The following is a 27,097-nucleotide window of genomic DNA, read 5'->3' on the forward strand; positions in this document are numbered from 1 at the left end:
TGGCTCCAGAACAACTATCTCATCAGCTTCAGTTGGTGCTGTACTGCCTAATCTATGGTAAATGTAATATTTTGCATATGTCTGTCAGTTTGGGAAGCCAATGTCCTGCCATCATTCCTAATTCTCATAGGAACAAGGCCAAAAGGAGCTGAATTGTCTTGTTTGATTTAAAAAAAAAAAAAAAAAAAACCTTTGAAAGTATCCCTGCAAGCTTTTTTGAAATTTGTATGCAGTCTATTTTAAGAACCATATATCCCCTCACCTTTCTTCTTAGGTGCCATTTGTGAAACGTTTCTTTGGAGAAAATGTTTAATAAAATTCTCAGACAAACATTAAAAATGCTATGCAGCTTTGTATTGTATGCAACAGAGTTGATATTAAGCATCCAGGCCAAGCCTGGTTTGTGCCACTAATCCTTTTATATGCCTGCCTGTCAGTGCCCAAGGCACTCTGGCTGATATAGACCTGCATCCATTTTAACCCCAGAACTACATCTTTCCGCTCTTCTCCCCCTATGCCACTATATATATATATATATATATATATATATATATATATATATATATATATATATATATATATATATATATATTATATATATTTTTAAAGGTATCTAGGAGTCCTTTTGATACAGTAACTTTTTTCAGAGGGTACTGCTTTAAAAACAAAACAAACTTGTATGCCGTTAAAGGGTTACTCGAACAGTGGTTCATTTTCATTGTTCCCACTGCTCTCCAAACAATATGATCTCTACTCAGGGGTGGATTGTTTGCTATGAAAGCTCAACAGGGCGTGTGCGGTTAGGCTTTGTCACACGCACTTTGTAAAGGTGTTGATAACGTTACTTCCACCTGCTAGATTTAAAAGATCTGTACTGTTTATCAGAGAGATTCAGACCTTTTTTTATTTTTCAACCGTCTCCCCGTACTTGGTGTCTTTTTTAAAACTGGAAAGCCCCATTAGGTCTAAAACTAAGTTCCTTTCAGTGATTGAAACTTGATTTTTGCCACTAATCATGCTATTAATAAATAAAGGGAAGTAAAGTAGCAATGTGTTCCAGTTCTTGCTGTTTTGTACTAATAGTTTTTAAAAAACAAAAAAAACAACCAGACATAAAATAACATATTTTCATAGTAGGTAATCACTTCTTGATGATCGTCAGATACATGCTGTTCCCCGAGAATGAATCTTAATCTATTAAACAAATACTGTAATAACTATAACTCAGAAGAGCAATGCTTGGAACATTAGGAATCTTTGGAATGTGGTGTCCCACATTCCAGAGAGATAGAATAATTAACTTTTTTGTTCTTCAATTTTGTGCTCATAAGCTTTTGCATGGAAAGTAGGTACAATAGTTAATATGTAGTCCTTAGTTAATCCACAGTGCAGATACCATTAGTCACAGTATGAGTGTCCTCACTTACTGTTTGACCTTATATTTTCCATACAAATCCAATGGTCTTTTAAAGGTTGCAGACTCATTGGATGAGCCATTTTCAGTGTAGTAATGGCAATTTAAATAATGTTTATGGAATGTGGTAATTAATCATAAAATAATGCATATTGAAATGTATACAGAACAGCCTGTTAATTCAGACCTGGGTATACATTAACTGTCATTGTAGAAATGACGAGTGATACGTTGCATTTCCAACCCTCTGAGCCGCTGGGAGAGCCGCCCTACTGAGGTATAGTTTGCTTCGCAACTGCATACTGCTTTTATAAGGTAAAAACTGCAGAGGCCACCTGCCAAGATGTCAAGCACAGGTCCCTAGTCTTTCTTTTCCTCCGGAAAAAGCAGAGAAAAGCTTTCAATGGTCGAGTGAGGCCAACAGAAGCTGGAAAAAAAAATGGAGGCATATCTGAGCAATACACATAGTTCCTTCACCACAGACATAACACGGACATAAACAAACAAGATAGCTGCTCCGGAATCCAGCACTCAAAGAGAATTGTGGACATTTGCCAAGCTTTCTGAGATGTTATAGTAATAAAATAATGACTTGGATAGCTTTATTGAGGAGTTTGGTGATAAAACGAGTGATCAGGAGATGATTTATCAGTATGCACGACTATGAAGAGGTATGTGATAAATACAGCGAACAAGGGGTGGGGCAGGGCTGGAGATGCAGTACTGAGTTTCCTGTTGATATGCAGTGCCTTTTAAACCTGTTTTACTGTGAATAAAAATTTTAAACAGCGCATGTAAAATAAACAGCTCATGTGAAAATAAATTGGACCTGACGCGCCTGACCGGTGCTGAATAAAAGGACCGCAAAGGGTTAAGATTTAAGATTGTGTATAAGACTGTGGTAAGCTTAAGCTCACAAGATAAGCAGATGTATGTATGCATTTGAGAAGGTTAAGTGGTAAGTGAAGAGTGCACTTTTAAGTTGATCAACAGGATGCTTGTTTGAAAATTTAAAAATCTTTTGAGAAATTAATGCACGAATATTAATGTGTTTAGTGAATTTGTTAACCTTTACTTGTATTGTGCTGTAAGTGCAACTCATTATTATACAAGCAATATCTTCTTTGGTATTCAGTACACTACCCTGCATAAGATAAAGGAACATCTTGATATTCTGCCCCTCAGTACTGCTCAATTCACTGTAAATGTGCAATCATTTTAAAATGTCACACAAATGCACACTTTTCAACCTATCTTATGTAAATGTTCCTTTGCCGGTATCATTTCGTTTAAGAGAATGTCCTGACGAGATGTACAGCATACCACCAAGTTTTAGTTTTTGTCATTGTGAGTTGTTACAGCATTGAACAAACAGATTTGTTCCCCCCCCAAATAATTTTGTGTTCACCAACTAATAACTAATTAAAGCGTTGTAAAGAAAAGCCTCTCATTCATGTATTCCCAGCAATTGGTGACTTGTTGTTCTCCTAACTCAGGTACATGGTCAGTGCATCTTGTTTGACAGAACACATTTATTATATGAGGCTTCTTTGATATGTCTTCTCTGATATAAAATGTTGCATATGTTCGCTCTGACAGAAAACCACTTCCTGATGGTAATAAAAAGAGCTGTCTGCAGCAGGGTGGAACGTTAGACAGTAAGGGACACCCCCTGATCTTTCAAAACAAGCTTTTCTTGTGCACACTGTATTGTTTTATTATTGTGTGGAAAACTGATTATGCTACTGACATATATGTATTTTTAATTAGTCAAATGTAATCAGTATTGTCAAATTCTTTCATAAAGGTTTTTGGAAAGTATGACCACCCTGAATTCCATTCCAATTATATCATCCCAGTTGTGTCTGTGCCAGTTAATATATACACTGCTGTATGGTTGTTAGATGTGTTTAATAATAGATGGCACAGCACATTTTTTCCAGCTGCTGTAACAGTCTTGGCACTATCGGGAGTCAATAGACGTTTGTTTCTACTGTATGCGTTCAAACAGCAGTTATTTACAGGCTCTACATATTCGGTTTGTCATTTACATGGGTTAGTCCTGTTTTAGTGATATGTACTGAGTAGTGTTTCCTGCCAAAAATAGATGCACTGCAGGTGAAAAGGATGGTGTTCAAAGACAATGCACAATGTTAACATTGCTGCTAGATTATGTCTTTGTGTGTCAAAGTACCACAGATAAAACTACCTGACAGGAGGATTTGTTTGTGTTTTTTCAGACATTGCTGTTGTGGAGATGAGTGACGCATTCCGTCAGCCTTCCCTTTTCTACCATCTTGGAGTGAGGGAAAGCTTCAGCATGGCCAATAACATCATTTTATACTGTGACACCAATTCAGATTCCCTTCAGTCTTTACAGGTACAGTACATACATTATTGTTAATACACTGCAATTATTACTCACTTTAATTATGCAATATATGTTTCCACTAGAGGTTATATAAAAACAGTATTTACAGTAAGAACATACAAGTTGATCTATGCACCAAAAGGAGAAATCAAGTTAAATGGCCTTATGGGGGAAATGGGAGCCATGACTGTCATCTTGTAAATACTGTAGTTCCACAATGTAACAGGGGCACAAAATGTATACTGATACCTGTGCTTCCTAAAAGAAAGGGGACATTTAAAAGAAAAAAAAAAACAGAAAAACAGACCATCGTTAAACCTGCTGCAGAAATAAAAATCAATTTGCATAATAAGACAGGATAGGTTCAAAGGTCTAAAACAAATACAGCCAGACAGGAGACTTATAATCTAACAGGTAGGGTAGGAGAGTATAAGAGAATATCCTTGCTGAATGAAGCTGTGTAAAGTCCCATTCTAGTGGCCTAGGATAGGTAACTTAAATTGTCTGATTAAGTCGTAAAGATATATAGGGAGGCGAAGTAGTAGGAGAGTATATGTGTATGAAAAAAATAAGTCTGCATTCTTTACCTTGACAGTTTTAGTATAGGGCCATTTTAAAGTAATTTTACCTAAATTAGCTCAGGTGTAACCAGTCGCCTTCAAAATCATACACCAAGTTAGGTGGCCTCCACTGGTGTTAAATTGTAGTGATTCACATGATTTCAGGATAAATTCAGCAGTTCCTTCTGCTGGGAAGTTCATTTCAAAGCAAAGACTCAATCATGAGCACCAAGGAGCTTTCAAAAGAACTGCGGGATAAAGTTGTTAAGGCACAGATCAAGGGATGGGTATGAAAAAAATATCAAAGGCTTTGAATATCCCTTGGAGCAATGTCAACACGATTAAGAAGTGGAAGGTGTATGGCACCACCAAGACTCTGTCTAGATCGGGCCGTCCCTCTAAACTGGATGACCGAGCAAGAAGGAGACTGATCAGAGAGGCTACCAAGAGGCCAATGGCAACTTTGCAAGAGGTACAGACTTTTAAGGACAAGACTGGTCAAAGTGTGCATGTGACAACAATATCCTAAGCACTCCACAAATCTGGCCTGTATTTTACTCAAGAAAGCCCACCTTGAATCCCATTTGAAGTATGCAAAAAAAACCTCAGGAGATTCTGTAGCCATATGGCAAAAAGTTTTGTGGTCTGACAAAACTAAAATGGAACTTTTTGGCCTAAATGCGAAGTGTTATGTTTGGCGCAAACCCAACACAGTGCATCACCCAAAGAGCACCATCCCTACTGTGAAGAATGGTGGTGGCAGCATCATGTTATGGGGATGTTTCTCATCGGCAGGGACTTGTCAGGATAGAAGGGAAAGTGAATGGAGCAAAGTACAGAGAAGTCCTTGAGGGGAAAACCTCCTGCGCTCTGTTAGAAAGCTGAAACTGGGACGGAAGTTCACCTTTCAGCATAACAACAACCCAAAGCACACAACCAAAGCTACACTGGAGTGGCTAGGAACATAAAGGTAAATGTCCTTGAGTGGCCCGGTCAGAGCCCCGAACTAAATCCAATCGGAAATTTGTGGCATTGCTTGAAGATTGATGTCCATCAACGCTCCCCAAGGAACTTGACAGAGCTTGAACAGTTAGGTAAAGAAAAATGGTCAAATATTGCGAAAAGTAGGTGTGCAAAGTTGGTAGAGACCTATCCCAACAGACTCACAGCTGTAATTGCAAAGGTACTTCCGCCAAGAATTAACTCAAGGGGGTGGAGACTTATCCAATTATGATCTTTCAGTTTTGTATTTAATATATAATCTTTCTCAATAAAAAACTTTTTTCCCCTTAACAGTGTGGAGTATGGTGTGTAGGTAAGTGGGGAAAAAAAATCTTCATTTAAATGCATGAAACTCTGATGCACTGATGCAACAAAATGTGAAAAAAGTTCAAGGGGGTGTAGACTTTCTATAGGTACTGTAACTGTATATATATATATATATATTATATATATATATATATATATATATATATATATATATATATATATATTACTTAAAAAACCTTGTATAAGTCTATTTTATATGTATTTTAGGGGGTCCTAAAAAGGGGGGACATTGGTCTCAAATGTGCAGTTCTAAAAGAAACATGTGACTCAGAGTAATCGGGTGGAATGACAGTGGAAGTACAAGAGTCTAAAAGCATGGCTTTTTTGTCAAACCTAGTGTAGTACAAGGTGTACTGTTTTGAAATGAAAATACATATTTGCTAGAACGTGTTTCTTTCAAAACTGCACATTTGAGATCTATAACATTAACAGATGCATGGTGGAGAAACTGAATTGAACTATTTTGTTAGCTACAATTTAAACTCGCATGGGCTGAATGGTAAGCTGTGGTTTCTCTTTACAGTGCTGGTACTGTATGTGGCCAGATTGTAAATGTAGCTTTTGGAGATCCTTGTTGATTTCACAGATGTCTCATGCCAGTGAGTTGCAGGCTACAGTAACGTTGTTCAAAGAGACTTTTTTTGTTCAGGAAGTAATATTTCAGTGATAATTAAAATAATAATTTATTTGATAGGTAGCTAGGTTTGTCTTCATTTCCTAATGAATTCCTTTTTTCTTTTTTTTTCAGGAAATCATTTTCCAGAAGAACACTGTGAGTATAAGTTATTTTCAGTATCTTAAGCTGCTGCTACTAGTTCCTCTTCCTGGATGAATAGCTTTACATTGTTCTGGCCTTATTTCCCACCAGAATAACATCACATGTTTTTCTCTTTCTTTTGGCAGTGCTCCATGGAACAATATTCCACATTTAGGCTCAGGCTTAGGCTCATTTTATTCAGCTCATCCTCCCATAAATCTAGTCTAAAAATGTTGTCTAGTTGTTAATCTGGTAACCATTCCCTGAAAGATCTGAATATATATATATATATATATATATATATTATATATATATATATATATATATATAATTGTTTTTTTTTTTTTGTTTTTTTTTTTTTAATATTCCATCTTGGTAGCCTAGCTTGGCAGAGATAACAATTGTATGTGTGTGTGTTGTCAGAAATCAGTTATCTTATTTGCATATGCCATTAGTTTGACTAATTTATTGTTGCATTGTCTAATAATAATGTTTCTTTTCCCCAGGACCATGTTTACTTTTCTAAATACTCTTGCAGTCTTCAAGCATGTTATTTAGAGGTTTTCTCTTTGCAGTTAATCAGTTGAATAGCACATTTGTCAGTCACTGGTATAGCAATTTCTTTTTTGATTTGAATGCTTCTTATTTTATTTGGACTGTAACATTATGTGCTGCCTTCTACCTGTTTGCTCAGAAGAGTTCAATGTTTCATTTTAAAATGCTTTGCATATAGATAGTTAGCTCATATATACACTTGTGTATGTGGCACAGATTTGTAAGTTTGCTACAAATATGATATCTTGCTAGCAAAAATATGTATTGTTTAAGAAAATATACACATAATTAATGCATGCCAGTGAGTCTGGAGAATGCAAATTTTTGCCTAACTTCATAACCACTTTACACATAAGGATGGGTGCATTTTAAAAAAAAAAGTGCACGGGGCTCTACATTTAGAGTTTACTACTGGCCCCTTGGGCCACCTGAGATAGTGTACTGGCCTGGATACAATTTTAAGTGGCCCAATAATCAATACAAAACTGTATCACCCTACTTGACAAGATAGTAGCAGAGTAATGTATTAGGTTGTGTGTTGGCTCCATTCAATAATAAAATAAAAAATCTTAAGGATTATTTGTTTCATTCTGATTAGGCGTGTATACCATATGTTTAAATGGTAATAACTGATCTGTTTTTTTTAATCCAGCTTTTTGTACATTTAACATGTGTCGACTAGATGACAGTATAAAAATAAAATAATGCGTTATCATCTGCAATAAATTCACCCGATGTTTCATTTTTAAACTATTATTATGTTTTATATACTGTTATTTTTGGCTCCGATTTGCTATGGCGTCAGTAAGTCAGTCATCCTAAAACCCATCTGGAGATGCCTGGGGAAGTGCCCAGAGACACCCAGGCAAGCCCGGAGGTGCCTGGGATGAATATTTAAACTCAGAGTGTACTAGCATGTCAACGCCCTATAAACTCATGACAAAACATCATTATATAGTGTAAAGTAATGTTTATATAGATGGAATGCTATTATCTAGCATGAGAAGTACAATTATATACACAGCTAAAGCACACCGACCGTTCATATATAGTCCCATGCACCTCCCAGCTGCCTCCGGTCGCCTAAAGGCTTCACCGAGCATCAACGGGAACTGGCATCTGGGAGGACATGCCAGAGCCAACCACAGGCGCATGGTACTAACATTCAAACCCCTGGGCTGTTTTAGCTGCTGTTGTTGTTATTATTACAAACAAGTATGTTCCACTTTATTTAATAGCAAACTAGTAACAAAACAAAGAACATCAACTTCCTCCATTCTTACTTCCTGTTCTACTCTGCTCAGCAATGTGCAAATTTACAGCACCAGTTATACTGCAAACACTTTATAGATATAAAACATTTTACAGTTTACAGAAACTTTGTAAAACAAATCTGTTCAGTTTACATGCTCTTTATAAATCTTAATTATAGCAGTTTCCGGGCTGCTTATCTGTTCTTTCATTTATTTTCTTCTATTTTGTGTCAGTGTAACAACCGTCACTTACTGAAGGCGCTGTGATTAACTGAAGTAAACTCCAGGGGCTGCTTGCGCAAAACACCTGAAGTATTGAATTTAAGCATAACACATAAGGATACATTTCCCCCTAACTGGAGTTTTGATTTCAATGTTTTGAGCTCCTGAGCTTCTGAGTGAGTGAGGTAGGTAGGTATGTATACGTATATGTAAGTGAGACGGCATCTCCTGGAATCCACTTATTTATTTGAGCAAAGCCTTGTCACAAACAAAGTGGGTTGTAGCGTTGTGTCAATGAAATGTAACAACGTAAAATTGTTGGCTAAGTTCTGTATTTTAGGGACTTACTATATCCTAAATTGTAGAATGATTTTTGGAATGGTACAGAAATAGGCTACACATTTGGAAAATGGACCTATTCTGTAATGGAAAGAGTATCCTAATGTTAAAAGGGGGAATCCATCAGTGCATCTTTTTTAGCTGCAGTCAAACACCTGGAGTGCGTTCAATGGCAGAGCGCTCTCTGGTGGCGCCCCGTAACATGTGTTGGCAGTTATCGAACGATCTGTTAGGAGCGAGCAGTTTTAAAATGGCAAGCAAAATAGTGCAAGCGATGATTCTTTATGAGTTCATGGAGGATTTTACAGAAATTCAGCTGTATAATGCTTCTATTGCAATAACTTTGAGAGCATAAGACATGGTAGTAGTGGCAGTAAATGAGAATGTTAGTGAGGGCCCTGAAAGGATTGGCAATCATGTTGAGGACATTGTTCCTCGATACAGCGATGTCTCCTTTAAAATCACATTTTCAAATGGAAAGGTCGACATTCGAGGTAAAAAATCCCTTGTTTCCACTCATATAATGTCACCTCCTAGCACAACCATTGAGGATTTCACAGACATCTTTAGTATGCAAAAAAAGAAAATAAACCACATCATCACAAACATCTATATTGTCTATGTTAAAAAATAGTTCCACTTTCTTGACTACAGTTTCTTTCTCACTGGGTACAGCAACAGCACTGCCGGTGTCATGTCAAACTACACCCCACGCCCCTCTATAAATGTATGTAAACGTTATTAATACACATTAAAATAACGACTATCGGTTGTGTGTAAAAATAGATACATTGAATCAAAATGTATTCTAGGTGTTTTTTTTCAATACAGTATTACAAATAATATCTGAGCTATGCATACATATTTCAAGCATAGTATATCTACACACATGCATATACACGCTTTAATTACTATATAGGGGTTTTAATCTTGACGTCTTCTGTTGATCGATTAATCTAATTAATCTACGATCAATTAATTTTTGTTTTGTTAATGCAGCTGAATCTGAGATGAATCCTTGGATTGATACATATCTTATACGATTGTGACAGTATGTAAATCAACTGCCACATTGAGATTTTAAACTAAGACAAATGCCACTTGTATTTATTAAATGCATTATGTATGCATGTGCAAGTCAATGTATGTGTACAATTAAATAACTAAAAGATAGGCAAAGATTTCCCTTATTCTAGTATTACTTTTTAGTTGTCTTTACTCCACATTGCAAAAAACTGCGTCAATACCTTTCTTCACAATTGCAGAAATGTTACTGCATGAAAAGCTAGTAGAACATTTAGCAAAATGGTACCAAATATACGTTCGCTAACTTCGAACCTTGGAACATTGTTTACTATGACTGGCCTTGTATGAGGGGGAAAAAATTCAACTTAAAAAAAATAAATAAAACCATTTATGCAAAAGTTCCTTTAAGACATCTATTCAAAAGGTAGTTTTAAGCAAGTTATTAATTTAGTTATTTACACTTTACCATTCTGGTATGGCTAACCATGGTTTTTACAGTGCTTTACTGTACTTACTGTACTTGTGATTTGCTGTCCTGTAGCATGTTGTTACTGTGCTTTACTGCACTGCTTTTGGTATACTGTAGGTAAGGATGGACTGCAGCACTGCATGGTTTACATTACGGATAAAGTCTTTATTTATGGCTAATGTGATGTATTGCAGCAGATGGGAGTTAATTGTTACTTCCCTTTCCAGACTTAGCAGTGATAAGTGGCTTAGTTGTTATAAGGTGGTTTTGTGTTTAAGGGCATTTGGTCTAATTCACGCACACCAGATTTGTTTAAGCATGCGTCAAGGGTTTTAACCATTGTGACAGATACAACACCACCAACCAATACTAACAAAATATATCTCGGTAGTAAGAAATATATATGTTGTTGCAGAAAAGATACACGTGATTAGTGCATTCCAGTGAGTCTGGAGTGTGAGATTTTACTTTTCCTGTTAGTTAAGCTGGCTGCAGAGCGAGGTTCAGAAAGGAGCTGTGACAGCTGGGGATGGTAGTCCTATTTCTGTTTTCTTTTTGTTCTGTCTTTAAGGGCCATTAGATGTCATCTTGTTCTGCATACATCAAATACCATGATACTTAATAAAACTTGCAACAGAAAGATATGACACTAGAAGACATGATGATGCTTCTGACTGGAGAACTGTGCCACATTTACAGTGCAGGGAAGTGTGACAAACATATGATCTGAACACACCAATCAACACACAGTACTTCTCTTTGGTGCTTTTGTATGACTTGTCCTGAAAAGTTTCATAGAAGTGCAGTGCGGTTATTGTTGTCTCACGCTCTGTATATACAGTAGAACTCAGCTGGTACAAATGTACACTACATTGTAATATAAATGTGATTTTCAGTAGTTTGTAGACATGTCCTTATAAACTGGAAATGTGGGTCCTTAAGCCAAACAAAAAATCATGAAACAAATACGTGTTATACTCCATAATTTAATCCAAGTTTTGGAAAGCGAGTTACATTTATGGTTCTGGGTGTTATAAGCAATACAACAAATGGCATTACGCTTTACTTTTAGAACAGGTTTCATCAATGTGAAACCAGTACAGACTGAGCTCCAGCTTTATTTCAGATCTTAATTCTTGGAAAATCAGGCGAGCATCAGATCAGCTTTAACCAGGATCACTTGGTTAAAATAAGTAACTGCTGACTGATGTGTTCGTGCTATGAAACTTGTATTTGTATTTTGCTAGGTTGGTGAATTGCCACCATTAACTTACCTTTTAAATTGGGGAGTTTCCATGTGTGTTCTAATTTTACTTGAGACATTGTGCTTGAGCCAAATTAATAAGGAAATGTTACTTTCAGTGCAGTTTGGAACACATTTTCTAGTAAATGTAAGTAACATACTAAGAGTACAACTATATAAGCAATACTTGGAGTTATTCAAATATAAAAATAGCTTCTGTCTTTTTTTTTCCCCACTTTCTCTATATGCTGAATTAAACTCCTGATGTACAGCTGTTTTAGTTTGTTGCATCACAGATACAAAATCATTGCCATCTGTTACTGCTGCTTTGTGGAATTCCTGATTTTTCTTGCTGTTCTTTCAGTTTTATAACTGCTAAACCCTAGATTTTAATGTGTATAACCTCTGCATTTTTTTTGCTGTTTTTCTACCAAAATGCATGCAGTAGTTACAGTAGGCTTGTGTCCAAGTGGTTTGTAGTGCGTAGGTGTAGAGGTGATGCAGTGCTCAGGAATGATTTGAAACAACATAGTTCACAGTTAAACAGCTCTTTATTTGGCTTGGTTGCTTGTTTTGCAACCAGAAATAATAATAATACCTGGCTCTACACAACAATGTGTATTGCGCAGGTAAACCACAGGGTTCAGCCCTGAAATAATAATAGACACTAAACAAACACAGCACGGTCACAAGTCCAGAGTGAGTGCTCTTAGTAAAGTGGTGATTTACAGGTTTGTACGTGCACAATGGTGAATTGTAGTCCGGGTTTAATTGCTGGCTTTTTAGCTACAGCTGTAGGATATTAGCCTTCTATAAAACGACAAACATAAGTTTTAATACAGAAACAAAACAGCACACAAAAACACAGGTCCTTTCATAACCATAACAAAGAAACAGATTGCTTTTCCACATTCCCTGATATACCCTCAGCCACGCCCCCTTCGGTAGCGAGTGCAATCGCGTATCCTCCAATCCATGACTGACACATCGCCTACCGCATTAAGGCGATGACTTCTGGTGTTGTGATTCCGCCCCCTTTGTGGATGGCTGATTCCAACTGAGAAAACGTAAATAATACCTCAGGGTTTCTTTGTAACCAATAGAAGATCAGCTTTTTCCACAGCTAGCCAAACAGTGATAGGGGGTTGGGACAAACACTTTTTAAAATGTTTGGTGTGTAGATGCTAGACTTCCGCAATTCAGTTTTCTGAAACTTGCATGGCTCTCTAGAAATATACCCAGAGTGTTTTTCAAGCAACATAGAAAAAAATAAATAAATAAAAGCAATTTGTCAAACGAGCGAAGTATAATGGAAAAACTTGTCCCGGCCATCGGGCGATATGAATTGCACACCCCTGTAAAAAAGAAAACCTGAAAGAATTTCCACAAAGCAGTCACACCTCAAACAGGATTTTTTAAATCGGCCTACACAAATCTAGGGCACAGTGTAGACATCATTACTGCAAGGTTCCCCATGCCAATATAATGCTAGTTGCAGCAGCTTTTCAAAGTAACTACTTCCACAATGAGAAGTTAGTTAAACTGCTTGTAAATTCCCCTATGTCGTGCACTGTAAGTCTTTGAAGACGGCACTAAAATAGATAATTCTAAACAGCTATTTGACCTCATACAGTTTTCCAAAGGAAAGCTACTGTAGTATCAGTACATTTAAATCACCGTTGCTGGGAAAGATTGGACTTTAGCTGCTTACCCACAAGAACTTTCTGCCTTTACTTGGGTCACTGTGTTACCAGGTGATCAATAGTATATGCAACTTGAAAAACTGTCCAAACATTGTGATAAACCTCACTCCTAAAGTGAATTTAGGGAAAGTTCTGTACCCTGTACCCATGAGTGCAGTGAATCTCCTCATCGATGTCCAGCATTTCGTAGCATTAAGCTGCCAGGCTAGTGGCCATACTTATGACTGTAATAATACCAATGTAGCTTTGATTTATATTCTATCTTTCTGCAAATGCAATGTGTACTAAATATTAGACAGTTTTTTTTTTTTTTTTCTGCTGTTATAGTATGGCACTAACTTCCTATTCTGATAAGATTAATATCTAATTTTAGTTTGTTTTTTATCAACAGTCATGCACCGGAAATTACAGCTTTATACCATATATGGTAACACCACACAATAAAGTCTACTGCTGCGAGAGCAGTTTAATGAAGGGACTGACTGAGTTAATGCAGCCAAGCTTTGAGATGCTGCTTGGGCCAATCTGTATGCCTCTGGTAGATCGTTTTACTCAGCTGCTGAAGGTCTCACAGGCCAGCTGTTGGTAAGTGTTGGTTGCTAATGAAATACTAAAAAAAAGGTAAGTGGGTGCTAGTTACAGATGAGTCCGTGACAAGTACTGCTTGCTTTTAAAAGTAGGAGTAACTGTGGAGCCAAGACAGCTGCATGTATGTGACCCTTATAAAATGTATTCCTCCAACCAGCAGTTGAACAACTGCCATAGCAAGAAACTTGACTAAAAGCATGTGGTGATAATGATAAAAAACACTACAAAAGGGTTCATATTGATAATGAAATGTACATTCTAAATCAGACAAAACAAGGGCAAAAGATCCTGTTCTGCTACCCCCAAGAAAAGTACTTACGACCTGATAAAAAGTTTGCTCCAGAATCAGAATTTCATCCACTTAAGAGCAGATATCAGTTTGCTTGTATTTGCTCTTAAAAAAAAAAAAAAAAACTGAAACAAGCACAAGTAAACCTACGAAACTGGAACACTCTTGTAGTGCTAGAGTTTACTTCACTGCAGCTATTTTGCCAACTTTTACTCTAGCAATGCCATTCATTGTGACTATTTCCTAAACTTCATAAACTAAATTGTCAATCTCTGCATTGAGAATGGAGATTTGTGCAGAATCGGTGGAAATGAATTACAAATGGAAAACAAAGTATTGTTCTAGCCATTATTTTTGGAGGCTTCTAGAAATTCTGACTCATTTGGAAATTGTATGACAGCAAAGATCTTTTAAAAAGCATCGGCTGAATGTATTCATACAAAAAAACAGAGGTCTTTTCAACTAGTCTTTCTTTCAGTATTTCTAAATTTAGCACTGTTGAGTTTTATAGTTACGACAGAAATAGTTGTTGGAATGCATTAGTAAGCTTTTTCAAGGATTTATTCTGCAACCCCTGCACCTGTTCGTTGTTTTCTGTAATGCAATCCAATGCCTAAGCTTGCCATGGCGAGTACCACCAGACTCTTTACTTCACTGGATTGCCACCAGCTCGTTCCAGAAGTAAATAATTTTTTCTTCTGCAAGGATATTGGTGCCACCTGGATTGGTTCTTATTTAGCTTCATGAAAAGTTATTAAAAAGTTGTCTGGTGAGGGAAGCTTTTTATAACTCTTAAAAAATGTCATTTACCAACAGGTTTACTAAGCAGTCTAGAATAGTATATTCCATCTAGTTATGCAGCTCTTAACAGATGTTTCAGAAAGCTGATTCAGTGGCCTTGTAAGTCACAATTCAGCACGGAAAGAAAGACATTTGGTTGTATTCAAGTCCTGACCTTTGCTCCTTTATGATCCATTTCTGTCTTGTATCGATATTTCTGATTAATATATTACAAACAAGATCCTGTTACAGGTTATCTAAACCTTGTGGTGTGATAACAGCAGCTGTGTTAAAAAAAAGCTATTTGACCTTGCATACTCTAATAAGAATGTGTTCCACTGCAGTCAGTATTTCCGAGAAACTATTCTGAATGACATCAGAAAAGCCCGGGAACTGTACACAGGTGTGGAGCTGGCTGCTGAACTGGCAAGGATACGACAGCGCTTGGATAATGTTGAGTGTCTCTCAGCAGACATCGTTATTAACTTGCTTCTAACCTACCGGGATATTCAGGTACTAGTATAGGCCTCAACAGATGGATGTACTTTACAACCAATAAGCACAATATTTAAAGGGTGTCTATTATGTAAATATCATTGAATGATATGATATTAGCCTACTATTCCAGTAAATGCATACTAAAACCTAGAATGGATCAAACGGTTGTCTATAGCAAGTCTGTGTGTCCTGTCTTTTATTGGCTAGCTTTAAGAGACAGTAATACAGCAATTGGCACTCTAAATAATGATCTGATATTTAATAATTAACCAAAGCAGTTACATAAATTGTTAGATATTACACTGGAGAGCTTGCAACCACATTGGCAAGACAGTAAACAGTTCACTGTTATGACCTTAAAGTTAGTCCTTGCCTATGGTCTATTGGCCAAAAGTGTGCATGGCCTGCAGTATGTTTTGTATGCTTGGTGTCAAACCTAGTTTGACACCAGAATGATGTGCTGTTCATTTGTTTCTATGGGTCTTTTTAAAACAATAAAGGTGTCTAAGACTATCCCAGTAGTATGCATAACCCTCATCTATATAACATACAAAAAAGTAGTTAATTATCTAGTTTTATCTGTTAAACCTGGATTGGAATGGCCCTCCATGACCTTGATTGGATAACCCTGGATAAGGCCATTGTTGCAAAGTAAGGGTAATTTTTGAAACCATTAGCCAATAATTTTTCAATCGGACACAAATGTGTGTGTACCAGGGTTATGAAAATCAAATGCCTATGTGTATTTTTGGTGTGTTTGTAGGGTTCTATGTTAAGTAAAATACAGCAGTATTTAGATCAATTGAATAGACCCCAATATATCAAAAAAAGTATTTACCAAACCTCAACAGGTTTCTGCTTGACTGTTATTTTTATTAATTAGCACATTGCAGAGGAACAGTATGTTTGCATAGTCTTCCGAAAAATGTTTCATTCCTGATTTTCTTCTTTTTGTTTGTGTGTGTGTGTCTAAGGATTATGATTCCATTGTGCAGCTGGTTGAAACTTTGGAAAAACTTCCAACCTTTGATCTTGTATCCCATCCTCATGTGAAGTTTCATTATGGTTTTGCACTAAATCGGTAAGATCTGTTTTTTATTCAGTAAGTAAAAACAGTTTTTAAAGTATGTGGTGTCTAAAAAGTATTAGCTGCTTGTTGCCAATATGTATCCATTCTGCAGGGCCATGTGTTATCTTAAGCATAGCATAGGACACTGAAAGATGTACTGTCTTTAGGTTTTCTTCAGATGAAAAGTGCTCATTTGTAGATTACAGTTAGTTTAAGACATGTCTCACAAAAGCATTCCTACAGAATTATTTTAATAGATCTAAGAAAATGGTCTAGTAGGTCAGCGGTCTTTAGACTGGGGTACGCGTACCCCTGGGGGTACTCAAGCGCTCCTCAGGATACGCGAGAAAAATCCCGTAATGGCGGATCACAGTTTTTTTTTTTTTTTTGTTTGTTTGTTGTTTTTTCTAACACATTGTAGTACTTTGTGAATTAACAATGTTGAATCTGCTTTCAAATAAAATCACAGCCGTACTGGTGCACGTTTCCTTTCTGTTGGCCGAGGTTAACTATAAACACTAAGCCGGTTGATGACAGTGAGTTAGCATTGAGCGCACAGTTACAAAGCACAAAGTTACATATTTAAATAGCAGGGCTGTGGTTTTGCAGTCTGTAGGCTAATAAATAAATAAATAAAGTCATTGTATGATGTTGCTTCTTTTAAAAACGTGTAGTATTTACTAAGTACGTTTGCTTTCTGGAGTTTAAATGTTCAGTGTTTGTAGTTTAATCCGTTCAGTGTGTTTTATCGAAGTTTTTTTTTTTTTTTTTTTTTAAATAACCGTATTATTGAGCTGAGCAGGTAGCTGTGCCGCCCTGCTCACTGTGAAATCACTTACTTAGGTGCTGGAGCGATACGACTTATTTTTACTTGCAATGCTTTGTTTTTTATACTGTGACTAATTCACTGAAGAACACCTTTGTCGAGTGATTGCATTAGCCTACGCATGTACTCCGCTAATTATTGGGCTAATAGAAGCAAAAGCGCGGTATTGTTATTATGAAAATGGAATCGCAGGATTAAAAAATAAATAAATATAAATATTAAAAAAAAATCAACCCCTAACTCCTGGGATTGGGAAGTGTCTGGAACTGGATTCCCTACTCCAGATTTATTGAGTGCGTTTATCATGCAGTGAGTGCCCATCAGCAAACTTTAATTGTCTTACAGCTGATTAAAATGAACAGACTACACTAAACACTTTAACATGTCAGCATTTTGCTGAAAGTCATTTTTGACTGCATCATCAAAATTAGCCTTTGGAAATACTCTCTTCAAACCAATGTGCTTGTTCTGGCAGGATTCGATACTGCACAAGACACACATAGCGTTTTAAATGTCCCAGCTCAAGTGTTCAACGATAACATTCGAGTTAAATAAATTAAAAAAAAACACACATTTTCAATGTGTTATTCAGTATTCACACAGTTCCTATTGCTACCTGATTTAAAAAAAAAATGCCTCTATTTAAGTTTTAAATTGTTTATTTGCAAAATGCCCCATCTGTTTTCTCTCTGCGATTTGTTGGAAGAAATGCATGACTTCTGTTGAGAATTGCTTTCTGGTTTTCTTTTAAATTAGAACCTTAGTTTTGTTTTTCAAAAGCATAACCTGTTTTTGGACTCGTTTTGCCATACTTCTTGGTCTGGATTTTGAAATAGCAAAAAGTGTTATGTAAAATTTTCATTTTATTAAATTTAATTAGTTTAACAAAAGTTTTCCATGAACAGTAATTGGATGAACTCCAGCCCCTCCTCCTTCTCTGTGTGCCTTCTGAGCCAGCAAATCGAGGCTTGTTTATTTTTTTAATGACCCGTTTACTGCTTTTTGTACTTGATGTCCTATTGGTTCATTTTAAAATACAGAATAACATACCCTTGTGTATGGGCTGCAGTGTTTACTAATCAGGGTGTAGTTTTACTGAAATATGTGATAAAAAGCAGGCACATTCATCACATTGGTAGGTAAGCATTTTTAATTTTAATTTTTTTTCCGTTAACATCAACTTAAGCCTAGTAATTAAACAGTACCATTTTTTCTGTTTTCATAGGTTTAGTATGATCCTATCTCAGATGGGGGTACAGGGTAGACTAGATTTTTTGGAAAGGGGTATGGAGCCTAAAGAGTTTGAAATCACTGCAATATGTGATAACTGCAGCCTCTGTATTCTGAACTAGTACAGCGCTGTACAACCTTTTTGGTTAAAAGAGCTGCAGATATACCGATTACCAGGGAGTTCTTCCAGAGCCATACAAAAAGTCAATGACTCAAGTAGTAAGAACTTTACAGCTGCTTTAAATCTGTGGCTGGCAGTATTAGGACAAAGTGTTTTGGCTGGTTTCCTGTAAGTGGCGTTTGAAGCGACTGCCATGGCAACCAGCCCAGCATGATTGGGTTTAGTTTAGTCCACACATCTTCCATGTGCCTAACATTAAGCATGTAGTGGTAATCTGTGTCGACCTGGCTCTTGTGTAACAGTAAGTTCCAAAGACTACACATCCACTGCCAGTGCAGATGTCAAAAGAGCCATATCCTGATTTGTAAACTGCACCTTTGGCTTCCAATGCACAATCAGCCCAAAGGGATCAACGTATTGCCAAGTCAGTGCTACAGCACTACAGAGAGAAACTGTCGTAAGTAGTTCTTATCACTTTTAGTTTTCAGGTGGTACTAAAGTGATAGTTCTGAATCAACTTCTAGGATTACATGTGGGCAACAATAATAGTTTATTATACCTTTTAAATGTGAAAGTTGATGGTGACAGAAACAACTTATTTTCCCTGCCGTTTTAAGTCTGGAGTTAGCAATGTTTCTGTCTTTTCGTTTGAACATTTCCAAAGCTTTCAGTAAAGTTCCAAGAAGTGTTTAGTTCACTGTTCATTTTTTTTCTTACTGTATTTCATTCAATTACAAAGTTGTCTACCTATACAGGATATGTAGGGTCGAATACAGCATCTGCTTGCCTAGACATCTCTACACCTCTTTTTTCCCCTAGGAGAAATCTGCCCGGGGACAGAGAGAAGGCCCTTGCTATAATGTTACCGTTGGTGCAATCTGATCAGCAGGCTGCATCAGACATGTATTGTTTGGTTGGGAGGATCTACAAGGACATGTTTTTGGATTCTCACTTCACTGACCTTGAAAGCAGAGACAGTGGTGCTTATTGGTAAGAGTCTATTTAGTTCTATATTATATTACATTGTAGTGAGATTTGTGACCACCCAATGAATAAGAACAAATGTTTTAAATGATGTTGTAAATATTTGGCAGCAATAAAGCAATATGTAGCTTGTCATGAGGGACAGATTAAAACACATTTAATTGTTTGCCCTAATTCAAATAAACTGGCTGACCATTACATTTATCACAGCCTCCTGTTTCTCTGGTTTACAAATAATAGTAAGAGTCTGTTACTACCACCAGGATGTCAGGGTTAACATAGATGTTTTATAGTTAACATTTCAAATTAATATCAATCAATCAATTTTTATTTTATATAGTGCCTTTCATAGTGGTCCACCATCACAAAGGGCTTTACAAGATGCAGTAAGTGCATAATACATTATAGTAACATAATATGTGAAATAGTAGCAGCAGCACAGCAGCTAATAGCAGATATCAGTCTTAAAGAGCATGGAAAGCAAGCGAGAACAGGTGGGTCTTGAGAGTTGATGTAAAGTGAGCGACGGTGGGAGCATCACACACCAAAGCTGGGAGAGAGTTCCAAAGAGTTGATGCATGAAGCTAAACAAGCGTTCTCCAAGTGTGGTGCACTTTTGCTTGGGGATAACAAGCAGGTTAGAGTCGGGGGACCTCAGCTTGCGGGTAGACACATAGCTTGTCAGCAGGTTGAGGAGGTACCCGGGACCTGTGTGATGAAGTTTACAGGTAGCCAGTGCAGCTGGGCAAGAGGGGGGGGTGATGTGATCAAGTTTTTTACATCTGGTAAGGATCCTGGCAGCAGCAGTCTGGACTAGCTGCAGTCGGTTTATGGTGTGTGCCGGGAGACCACAATATAGAAAGTTGCAGTAGTCGAGAGGAGACAAATGCATGACAAAGTATCTCCGCATCTGGGAGGGAAAGGTACAGACGGACTTTGGAGATGTCTCGAAGATGGTAGAAGGAAGATTTGACCACGGAGGAGATGTGGGCATCAAAAGGAGAGGTTGCTGTCAAGAAGTACACAAAGACTTCATACTGTGGGGGAAGGCAGCAGCAGACAGTTTCCGAGTTTCAGGGCAGCTATATTTAGATTCTTAAGTTGAGTTTTAGATCCTACTAGAAGTTCATATTTGTTAGTGTTCAGTTGAAGAAAATTGGCAGACATATGTTCCTTATGCCAGGCATGGGATTTGGGGAATGTATTTCTTTAATCATGTACTCAAGCCACACTGGTAATACATAACTTGGTATTTTATTGCAGTGCTTGAGATTGATGTCTTCATTTTGATTGCTAGCTGCCGAAAACACACAGCTTGAGGGTAATAAATCATAAATAGCAAACAAAAAATTGATCCTCTCTTCAAATACTGTCGGAGTTAACTCTTTGGACACTATGAGTGTGGCCCATAGAATCATTCTAAATGGATTGAAACAGAATTAGCAAATGTCTGTATTATTAAATTATGGGCCTCGTTTACGAAAAGGCACTATATGTAGCTGTAATGTGCATATTAAATAGTGAACCTGACGTGCACCATAAATCTAAATTTGCTGTCCCATTTACTAACAGAACGCATTAATTTACATTCACACTACTTTACATACCATAGCGTGCACGCTACATGTATTGTGAGCGATAATTTAATGGGCACGATGAGTGTCCGAGACTTACCCATTACCAGTGTGAAATAAAAAGCCCCAGCAGTCCAGGCATATCTTTTGGTCAGTGGCTTATTGTGAAAGGTGGAGAGGCACAGCCCTCCGCAGGAGACAGGCAGAGGCAATGCAAACTAAAACTGCACACAGAGGCGTTAGAAATTCTAGTGGAGGAGGTTGTTTTAAATTATAATACACTCAACCCTCATTATATTGGCCCTGTCATAATGGTAATAGTAATCAATAAAAAGAAAAATCTAATTTCTGAAAATTGACAGTAAGCTGCAGCTTTTCTTTATTTATTTATTTTTTTTTAATTTGGAATCAGCAGCTGTATTTTAGCACATTTTCTCCCCAATTTGAAATGCCCAGTTCGTTGCTGACTTGGGAGAGATGAAGATGAACACACTCATCCTCTGAAACATGTGCTGCCAGCTGTCTGCTTGTTTTCACCTTAGAGCCACGCAGCTCTGGGCACTCTGGCCGACCTAAGCCCTCACCACTCCAGGCAGTGGTGCTCGGCCAATTGTGTGCCACCCCCTTGGAACTGCCGTCCACAGCCAGCAGTGGAATAGCCTGGACTCGAACCAGCAATCTCCAGGCTATAGGGCACATCCTGCACTCCACGTGGAGTGCCTTTACCGACGTGCCACTCGGGAGCACATTTTTTAATCGTTAGCTCTTGTAAGGTGAATGAATGGCTTTCCCAAATGGGTACTGCAGAATGAAAGACTGTTTATTTCCCTAGGTACAAGAGGGGATTTGAGTCAGAGCCAACACTACATTCAGGGATCAACTATGCAGTCCTTCTCCTGGCAGCTGGGCACCACTTTGACAAATCTTTTGAACTTCGAAAAGTTGGTAATTACAAACACTTATAATTCTAATATTTATGTATATGTATTTAACAAGCCTGTTATAAGTTTACCAAACTTTTTGTATTACTGTAGAAACAAGGTTGAATGTAATGAACTGTAATTGTTTGATAGATTAAAGGCTAGCTTAATTGCCCTGCACCCACCAGTTGTGCATTAAAAAATTAAATCATGTTATCATTATCATTTATATGTCAGAAATGGAAACTAGAGCAGAAGTCAGGGAAATTTTGAACAGAACAGAACTCGGTGTCCTGTGACTGACAGTCAGAAAGCTAAATATAGAGCCAAGTAGGGTTAATATGAAGTCCAGCGCACTGTATGACATCATTTCATGCAGCTTGTGATCCTACAGGTTATTCTGGGGTGTTAAAAAAATGTACTGACAAGATGAAAACCTCTTTAAATCATGCAGTTTGTATCTCTGCCAAGGTCCTTTGTGTTGCTAATGATGTCCATGCTGGTTTACAATACAAGTAGGCATAAGGCTACTAGTTTTCACCTATTGCATTTCTCTGTTTTGAAAAAAAAAAAAACACATTTCGGTCCAATCACATAACTCATACAATAATGTGATGTATCCTACAGGCTCAAGCAGTTTGAAGTAAATATAATATACTGCTCAATTCAGGCAATAGGTCAGGCAAGTTTCAGGCAACAGCATTTTTCTATACAATGGGTTGCATGTATCACATTGTATGTGGCATCTAGATTAATACACTTTCTTGAAACATGGACATACTGTATCTTCATTTTCCAAGAGGAATTGTCAGAATGATGTCTGCCTTCATAGTCTTGTATAATGGGACTTTAAGATATAGTCCATTGTGTGTCACAACGTGCTTACTTGGAGAATGTTATTGAGCAGAAAGGATGTGCCAGGTAAAGTACCGGTATACTGTTTCATGTAGAGTGCTCCACTTATTTTTTACTGGCAGCCCAACAATGGTAAGATTGGTTGTCAGTAAAGTGCTCTGTTATTGAACTTGTGTAACAGGAAGCTTTTTCCGATGCAGGTGTGAAGCTCAGCAGCCTACTTGGTAAGAAGGGGAGCCTTGAGAAGCTCCAGAGTTACTGGGATGTGGGATTCTTCTTGGGGGCCAGTATCCTAGCCAACGACAATCAGAGGGTGATTCAGGCCTCCGAAAAACTTTTCAAACTCAAGGCGCCAATATGGTAAGATATAATGTTTTTATATATATATATATATATATATATATATATATATATATATATATATATATATATATATATATATATACACACACACACACACACACACACACACACACACACACACACTCACTCACACACACTACCGGTCAAAAGTTTTAGAACACCTCAATTTTTCCATTTTTTATTGAAATTTACGCAGTTTAATGTCTCAATGTACTCTGAAATGTAAGCATAGAACAAATAAACAATTGGAGACAAAAAAGAAATCATGGAATCGTTTTGTTTAACTAAATTTAATCTAAATTTTTGACTCATCAAAGTAGCCACCTTTTGCTGATATAACAGCCGAACACACTTGTGGCATTCTTTCTACAATGGAAATCAAATATTGTTCAGAAAGTTCTTCCCAACACTGCTGCAGAAGTTCCCACAAATGTGTTGCAGTTGTAGGTTGCTTTGCTTTCACCCTTCTGTCCAGTTCATCCCAAACAGGCTCGATGGGGTTTAAGTCTGGAGACTGTGCTGGCCGTTCCATGATTTGAAGCCTACCGTCTTGTTGTTTTCTTCTAAGGTAGTTCTGACATAGCCTGGAGGTATGTTTTGGGTCATTATCTTGCTGTAGGATGAACCCCTGACCAACTAGGCATATACCAGAGGGTATTGCATGGCGATGCAAAATGCTGTGGTAGCCGTTTTGGTTCAGGGTGCCACTCACTCAGAGCAAGTCGCCGACTCTGGATCCAGCAAAAGAGCCCCAGACCCTCACGCTTCCTCCTCCATGTTTGACAGTTGGTGTCACACACGGAGGAACCATCCTTTCGCCTACTCGACGGCGTATAAAAACCTGTCAAACCTGCAGCTTGAAGTCTTCTCTTCACAGTTGAAACTGAGACTTGCTTACTTCGACCAGTGTTAAGCTGTTGGCCTGAAGCTGTTGTCCTGGGAGCCGCCTATCACGCAAGCTGTTGACTCTCAGAAACTTGTCTTCTGATTCTGTTGTGGCTTTGGGTCTGCCAGACCTCTTCCTGTCAGAGTTTCCTCCAGTTTTCAAGTGCCTTTTGATGGTGTAGGAAACTGTACTCAATGACACCTTGGCTTTCTTTGCAATTTCCCTAAAGGAAAGACCTACACTTTTAAGGGTTATAATGGTCTGTCTGTCTTCCTTTGTTAATTGCCTTTTTCTCGCCGTTATGATAGCAATATGCTACTTCCATGCAGTACTGTAATGCTTAAGAGGGTGTAGTCACACAGTCTGTTCCAACACTGCTTTTATACAGACAGAGGGTTTGTAAGTAATCAACAAAAGGTGGGACACCTGTAGGAACTGTTAGCATCAACTTTCAAGGCTTAATTTACTTCCATTTCTGCAGAACAGCTGTAAGTTGTTAACCCATTACTTGTTCCCTGAAAAGGGCCTTTTTTAACCTCTTTTAAGCTCTGGCAGTTTACCTCGTACCTTTGTACCATTTCAGGTTATTCACGGGACTTGAACTGCTTGAATTTCAATAATAACTGGACAAATGGGGGTGTTCTAAAACTTTTGTGTGTGTGTAGGGGTGCTTTTAAGGGCTTATTTGTCACAAGTTTTTTAACATTACTGTTGTCTTTCCCTTGCACAAAATATAATTCCATATGGAAATCTGCAGTAAAATGTCCTCAAATCTACAAAGAGAAATTTTTATTTTCTGTGGCAATGACTTTTCAATGACACAAAAGTTAAGTAAGATCTGTCTTACTGCACATCCTGAAGTGGGTTATTGTGCTTATAACCCCCCCCCCCCCCCTCCAAAAATATTAACATTTGAAACATTAAATTAAGTTTTATGTAATGTGTCCTTCTGCCAGTGCAAAACTGTTCCTATACTTTGTTTTAGAAGCTACAAATTTGTTATAAAAATGTATTACTTCTGAGTACATTTTTCTCCTCTAAACATGCTGCCTGTAGCATGATACACACAGGGTTAAAAACCAGGTGTCCTCAATGAAAGTCTGTACATTTCAAAAGGAAATGCAGTGTTGTGGCCAGAGAGGCGCTTTTGTGCATGATTTGTAAACCAATAAGCAAGGTGCAAATAACTAATTTCTCTTCAAATGCACCATTAATCAAAGTCGCCAATTATTTTCTGTGTTTTTGCCCTTCTACGATTTGGCTCTGCACAATCGTAGCATTTTACTGAACTGGAGAATCTCAGGATGGATCGTACCAATTTTAATATTATGTTATGGTTTATTGTGAAGGCTGTTATTGCTTTGAAGTGAATAACCTGGAAATGCTGTATGAATTCTAACATAAAACTGATGTGGTTGATTCGCACGAGACTAACAAGACACAGGACACCCGAGTTTGAAATTGTACAGAAGGTCCTGATGTCCTGTAAAAAAAAAAAAAAAATCAGAGGACCTCTGTGAAAATTGTCTAGGATCAAAATATGTATAGTAGTAACTCAACAGTACTTGCACACTTAAGTTGTACATTCTTTCCTTTGCTGTCTTCCACAACGAAATCCTTAGGGCACATTCTTCAGGGTTTGTGTGTAGGCATTTTTTTTTTTATTTCTCCAATTTGCAATTCTGTTTTAAATCCTCTGTATCTTAACTGTAATACAGCTTTAAATCTTGCGAACAAGCCTTCATTTCTAATTGTAATCTCATTTTAAATCTTGCAAGTGGCGTCTCCAATAGAAATATAGGAATGTGCTGCTACTCAATTGTTGGGGTGGGTTTAAAGTACAAGTCAGGAAGGTGACACATTGCCTAGCTGCACTGGGAAAGTTTAGTTTTTTTATGGGAAAGGGGTGGTCAACGTGAATTGAGTAGCCATTTCCACTGTTTTTCCAATGTTTATTGGCTGTACACCGATTTCATTTTTTTGGTATCCCTAATTATAATGCACACTGATGTTTGCAATTACTACAATGTATTTAACTTTTTCATACCATATTCTTGAAAATATGAACCTAGATCCTGCCTTTAGATCCTGCAGTCTAGCAGAATTTGGTACTTTATCCTGGGCTACAGGAACTATTGCCATGGTCAAAGAGATTGAGATTTAGAGATTGTGAAGAAAATAAATTCAAAGAAATTGATTAATCGTCAAAGGTGATTCGCCACCTAGCCGTGCATAAAATCACAACATTTAATTTATCCAAGTATAATTGTACTTATTTGAGGTTGTACGGCATATATAATTAATTGCACTGAATTCCACCACATTTCTCTCTACTCTACAGATAGTTTTTATGCGCAATAGTATTACCAACTAATAACAGTAGTAGGAATGACTGAAGAAAAATGTACCTTTTTTTTTTTTTTTTTGCCGTGCAGTGAAAATTCTGCAAGTAGAGGCTAAAAATCTAATCCTGACAGTTTACGCATTGCAGAAACTGTAATATTTAAAGACCATGTCCCAGTATTAGTATCAGTACTTACGTGACTACTTTCTTTGTTACTGATTCATGCCTGACAGATGGAGGAATGCATCCCTCAGTTTGTTAATCATGTCTGCCAGGGTAAATGGTAGAATACTAATGCAGTCAGTGCTTCCATGAACACCATTTCTTCTCCATTAATAAAAATTCATAATGTTTTAATAAACAGGCCTTTCACCTGTTCCTCGCTATGGGCTGGACCCCAGTTAGCTCAGGTCTTGGACTACCTAATTTTATTTTAGGTACAGTAGAAGACTCATGCTAATCAGAGTCTATGAAACCAGTCTTAAATCTATCTATCCCGTTTGGATGGATCATTGATATTACAGGCCTG

The 27,097-nt window shown here is 37.4% G+C and overlaps 1 protein-coding gene across 1 annotated transcript in view; it reads left to right on the forward strand.

Moving 5' to 3' along the window:
* map3k5 (mitogen-activated protein kinase kinase kinase 5) overlaps positions 1–27,097 on the forward strand; it is a 67,086-nt gene that overhangs the window by 13,744 nt on the left and 26,245 nt on the right. The window contains exons 2-9 of the mRNA XM_041252320.1: positions 3,655–3,794; positions 6,423–6,446; positions 13,633–13,826; positions 15,243–15,411; positions 16,371–16,477; positions 19,462–19,632; positions 22,033–22,145; positions 23,176–23,335. Of these exons, the coding sequence (XP_041108254.1) occupies positions 3,655–3,794; positions 6,423–6,446; positions 13,633–13,826; positions 15,243–15,411; positions 16,371–16,477; positions 19,462–19,632; positions 22,033–22,145; positions 23,176–23,335 (1,078 nt within the window). The remainder of the gene's footprint in view (positions 1–3,654; positions 3,795–6,422; positions 6,447–13,632; positions 13,827–15,242; positions 15,412–16,370; positions 16,478–19,461; positions 19,633–22,032; positions 22,146–23,175; positions 23,336–27,097) is intronic.

Source organism: Polyodon spathula, chromosome 6 (genome assembly GCF_017654505.1).
Source record: "Polyodon spathula isolate WHYD16114869_AA chromosome 6, ASM1765450v1, whole genome shotgun sequence".
Taxonomy (NCBI): Eukaryota; Metazoa; Chordata; class Actinopteri; order Acipenseriformes; family Polyodontidae; genus Polyodon; species Polyodon spathula.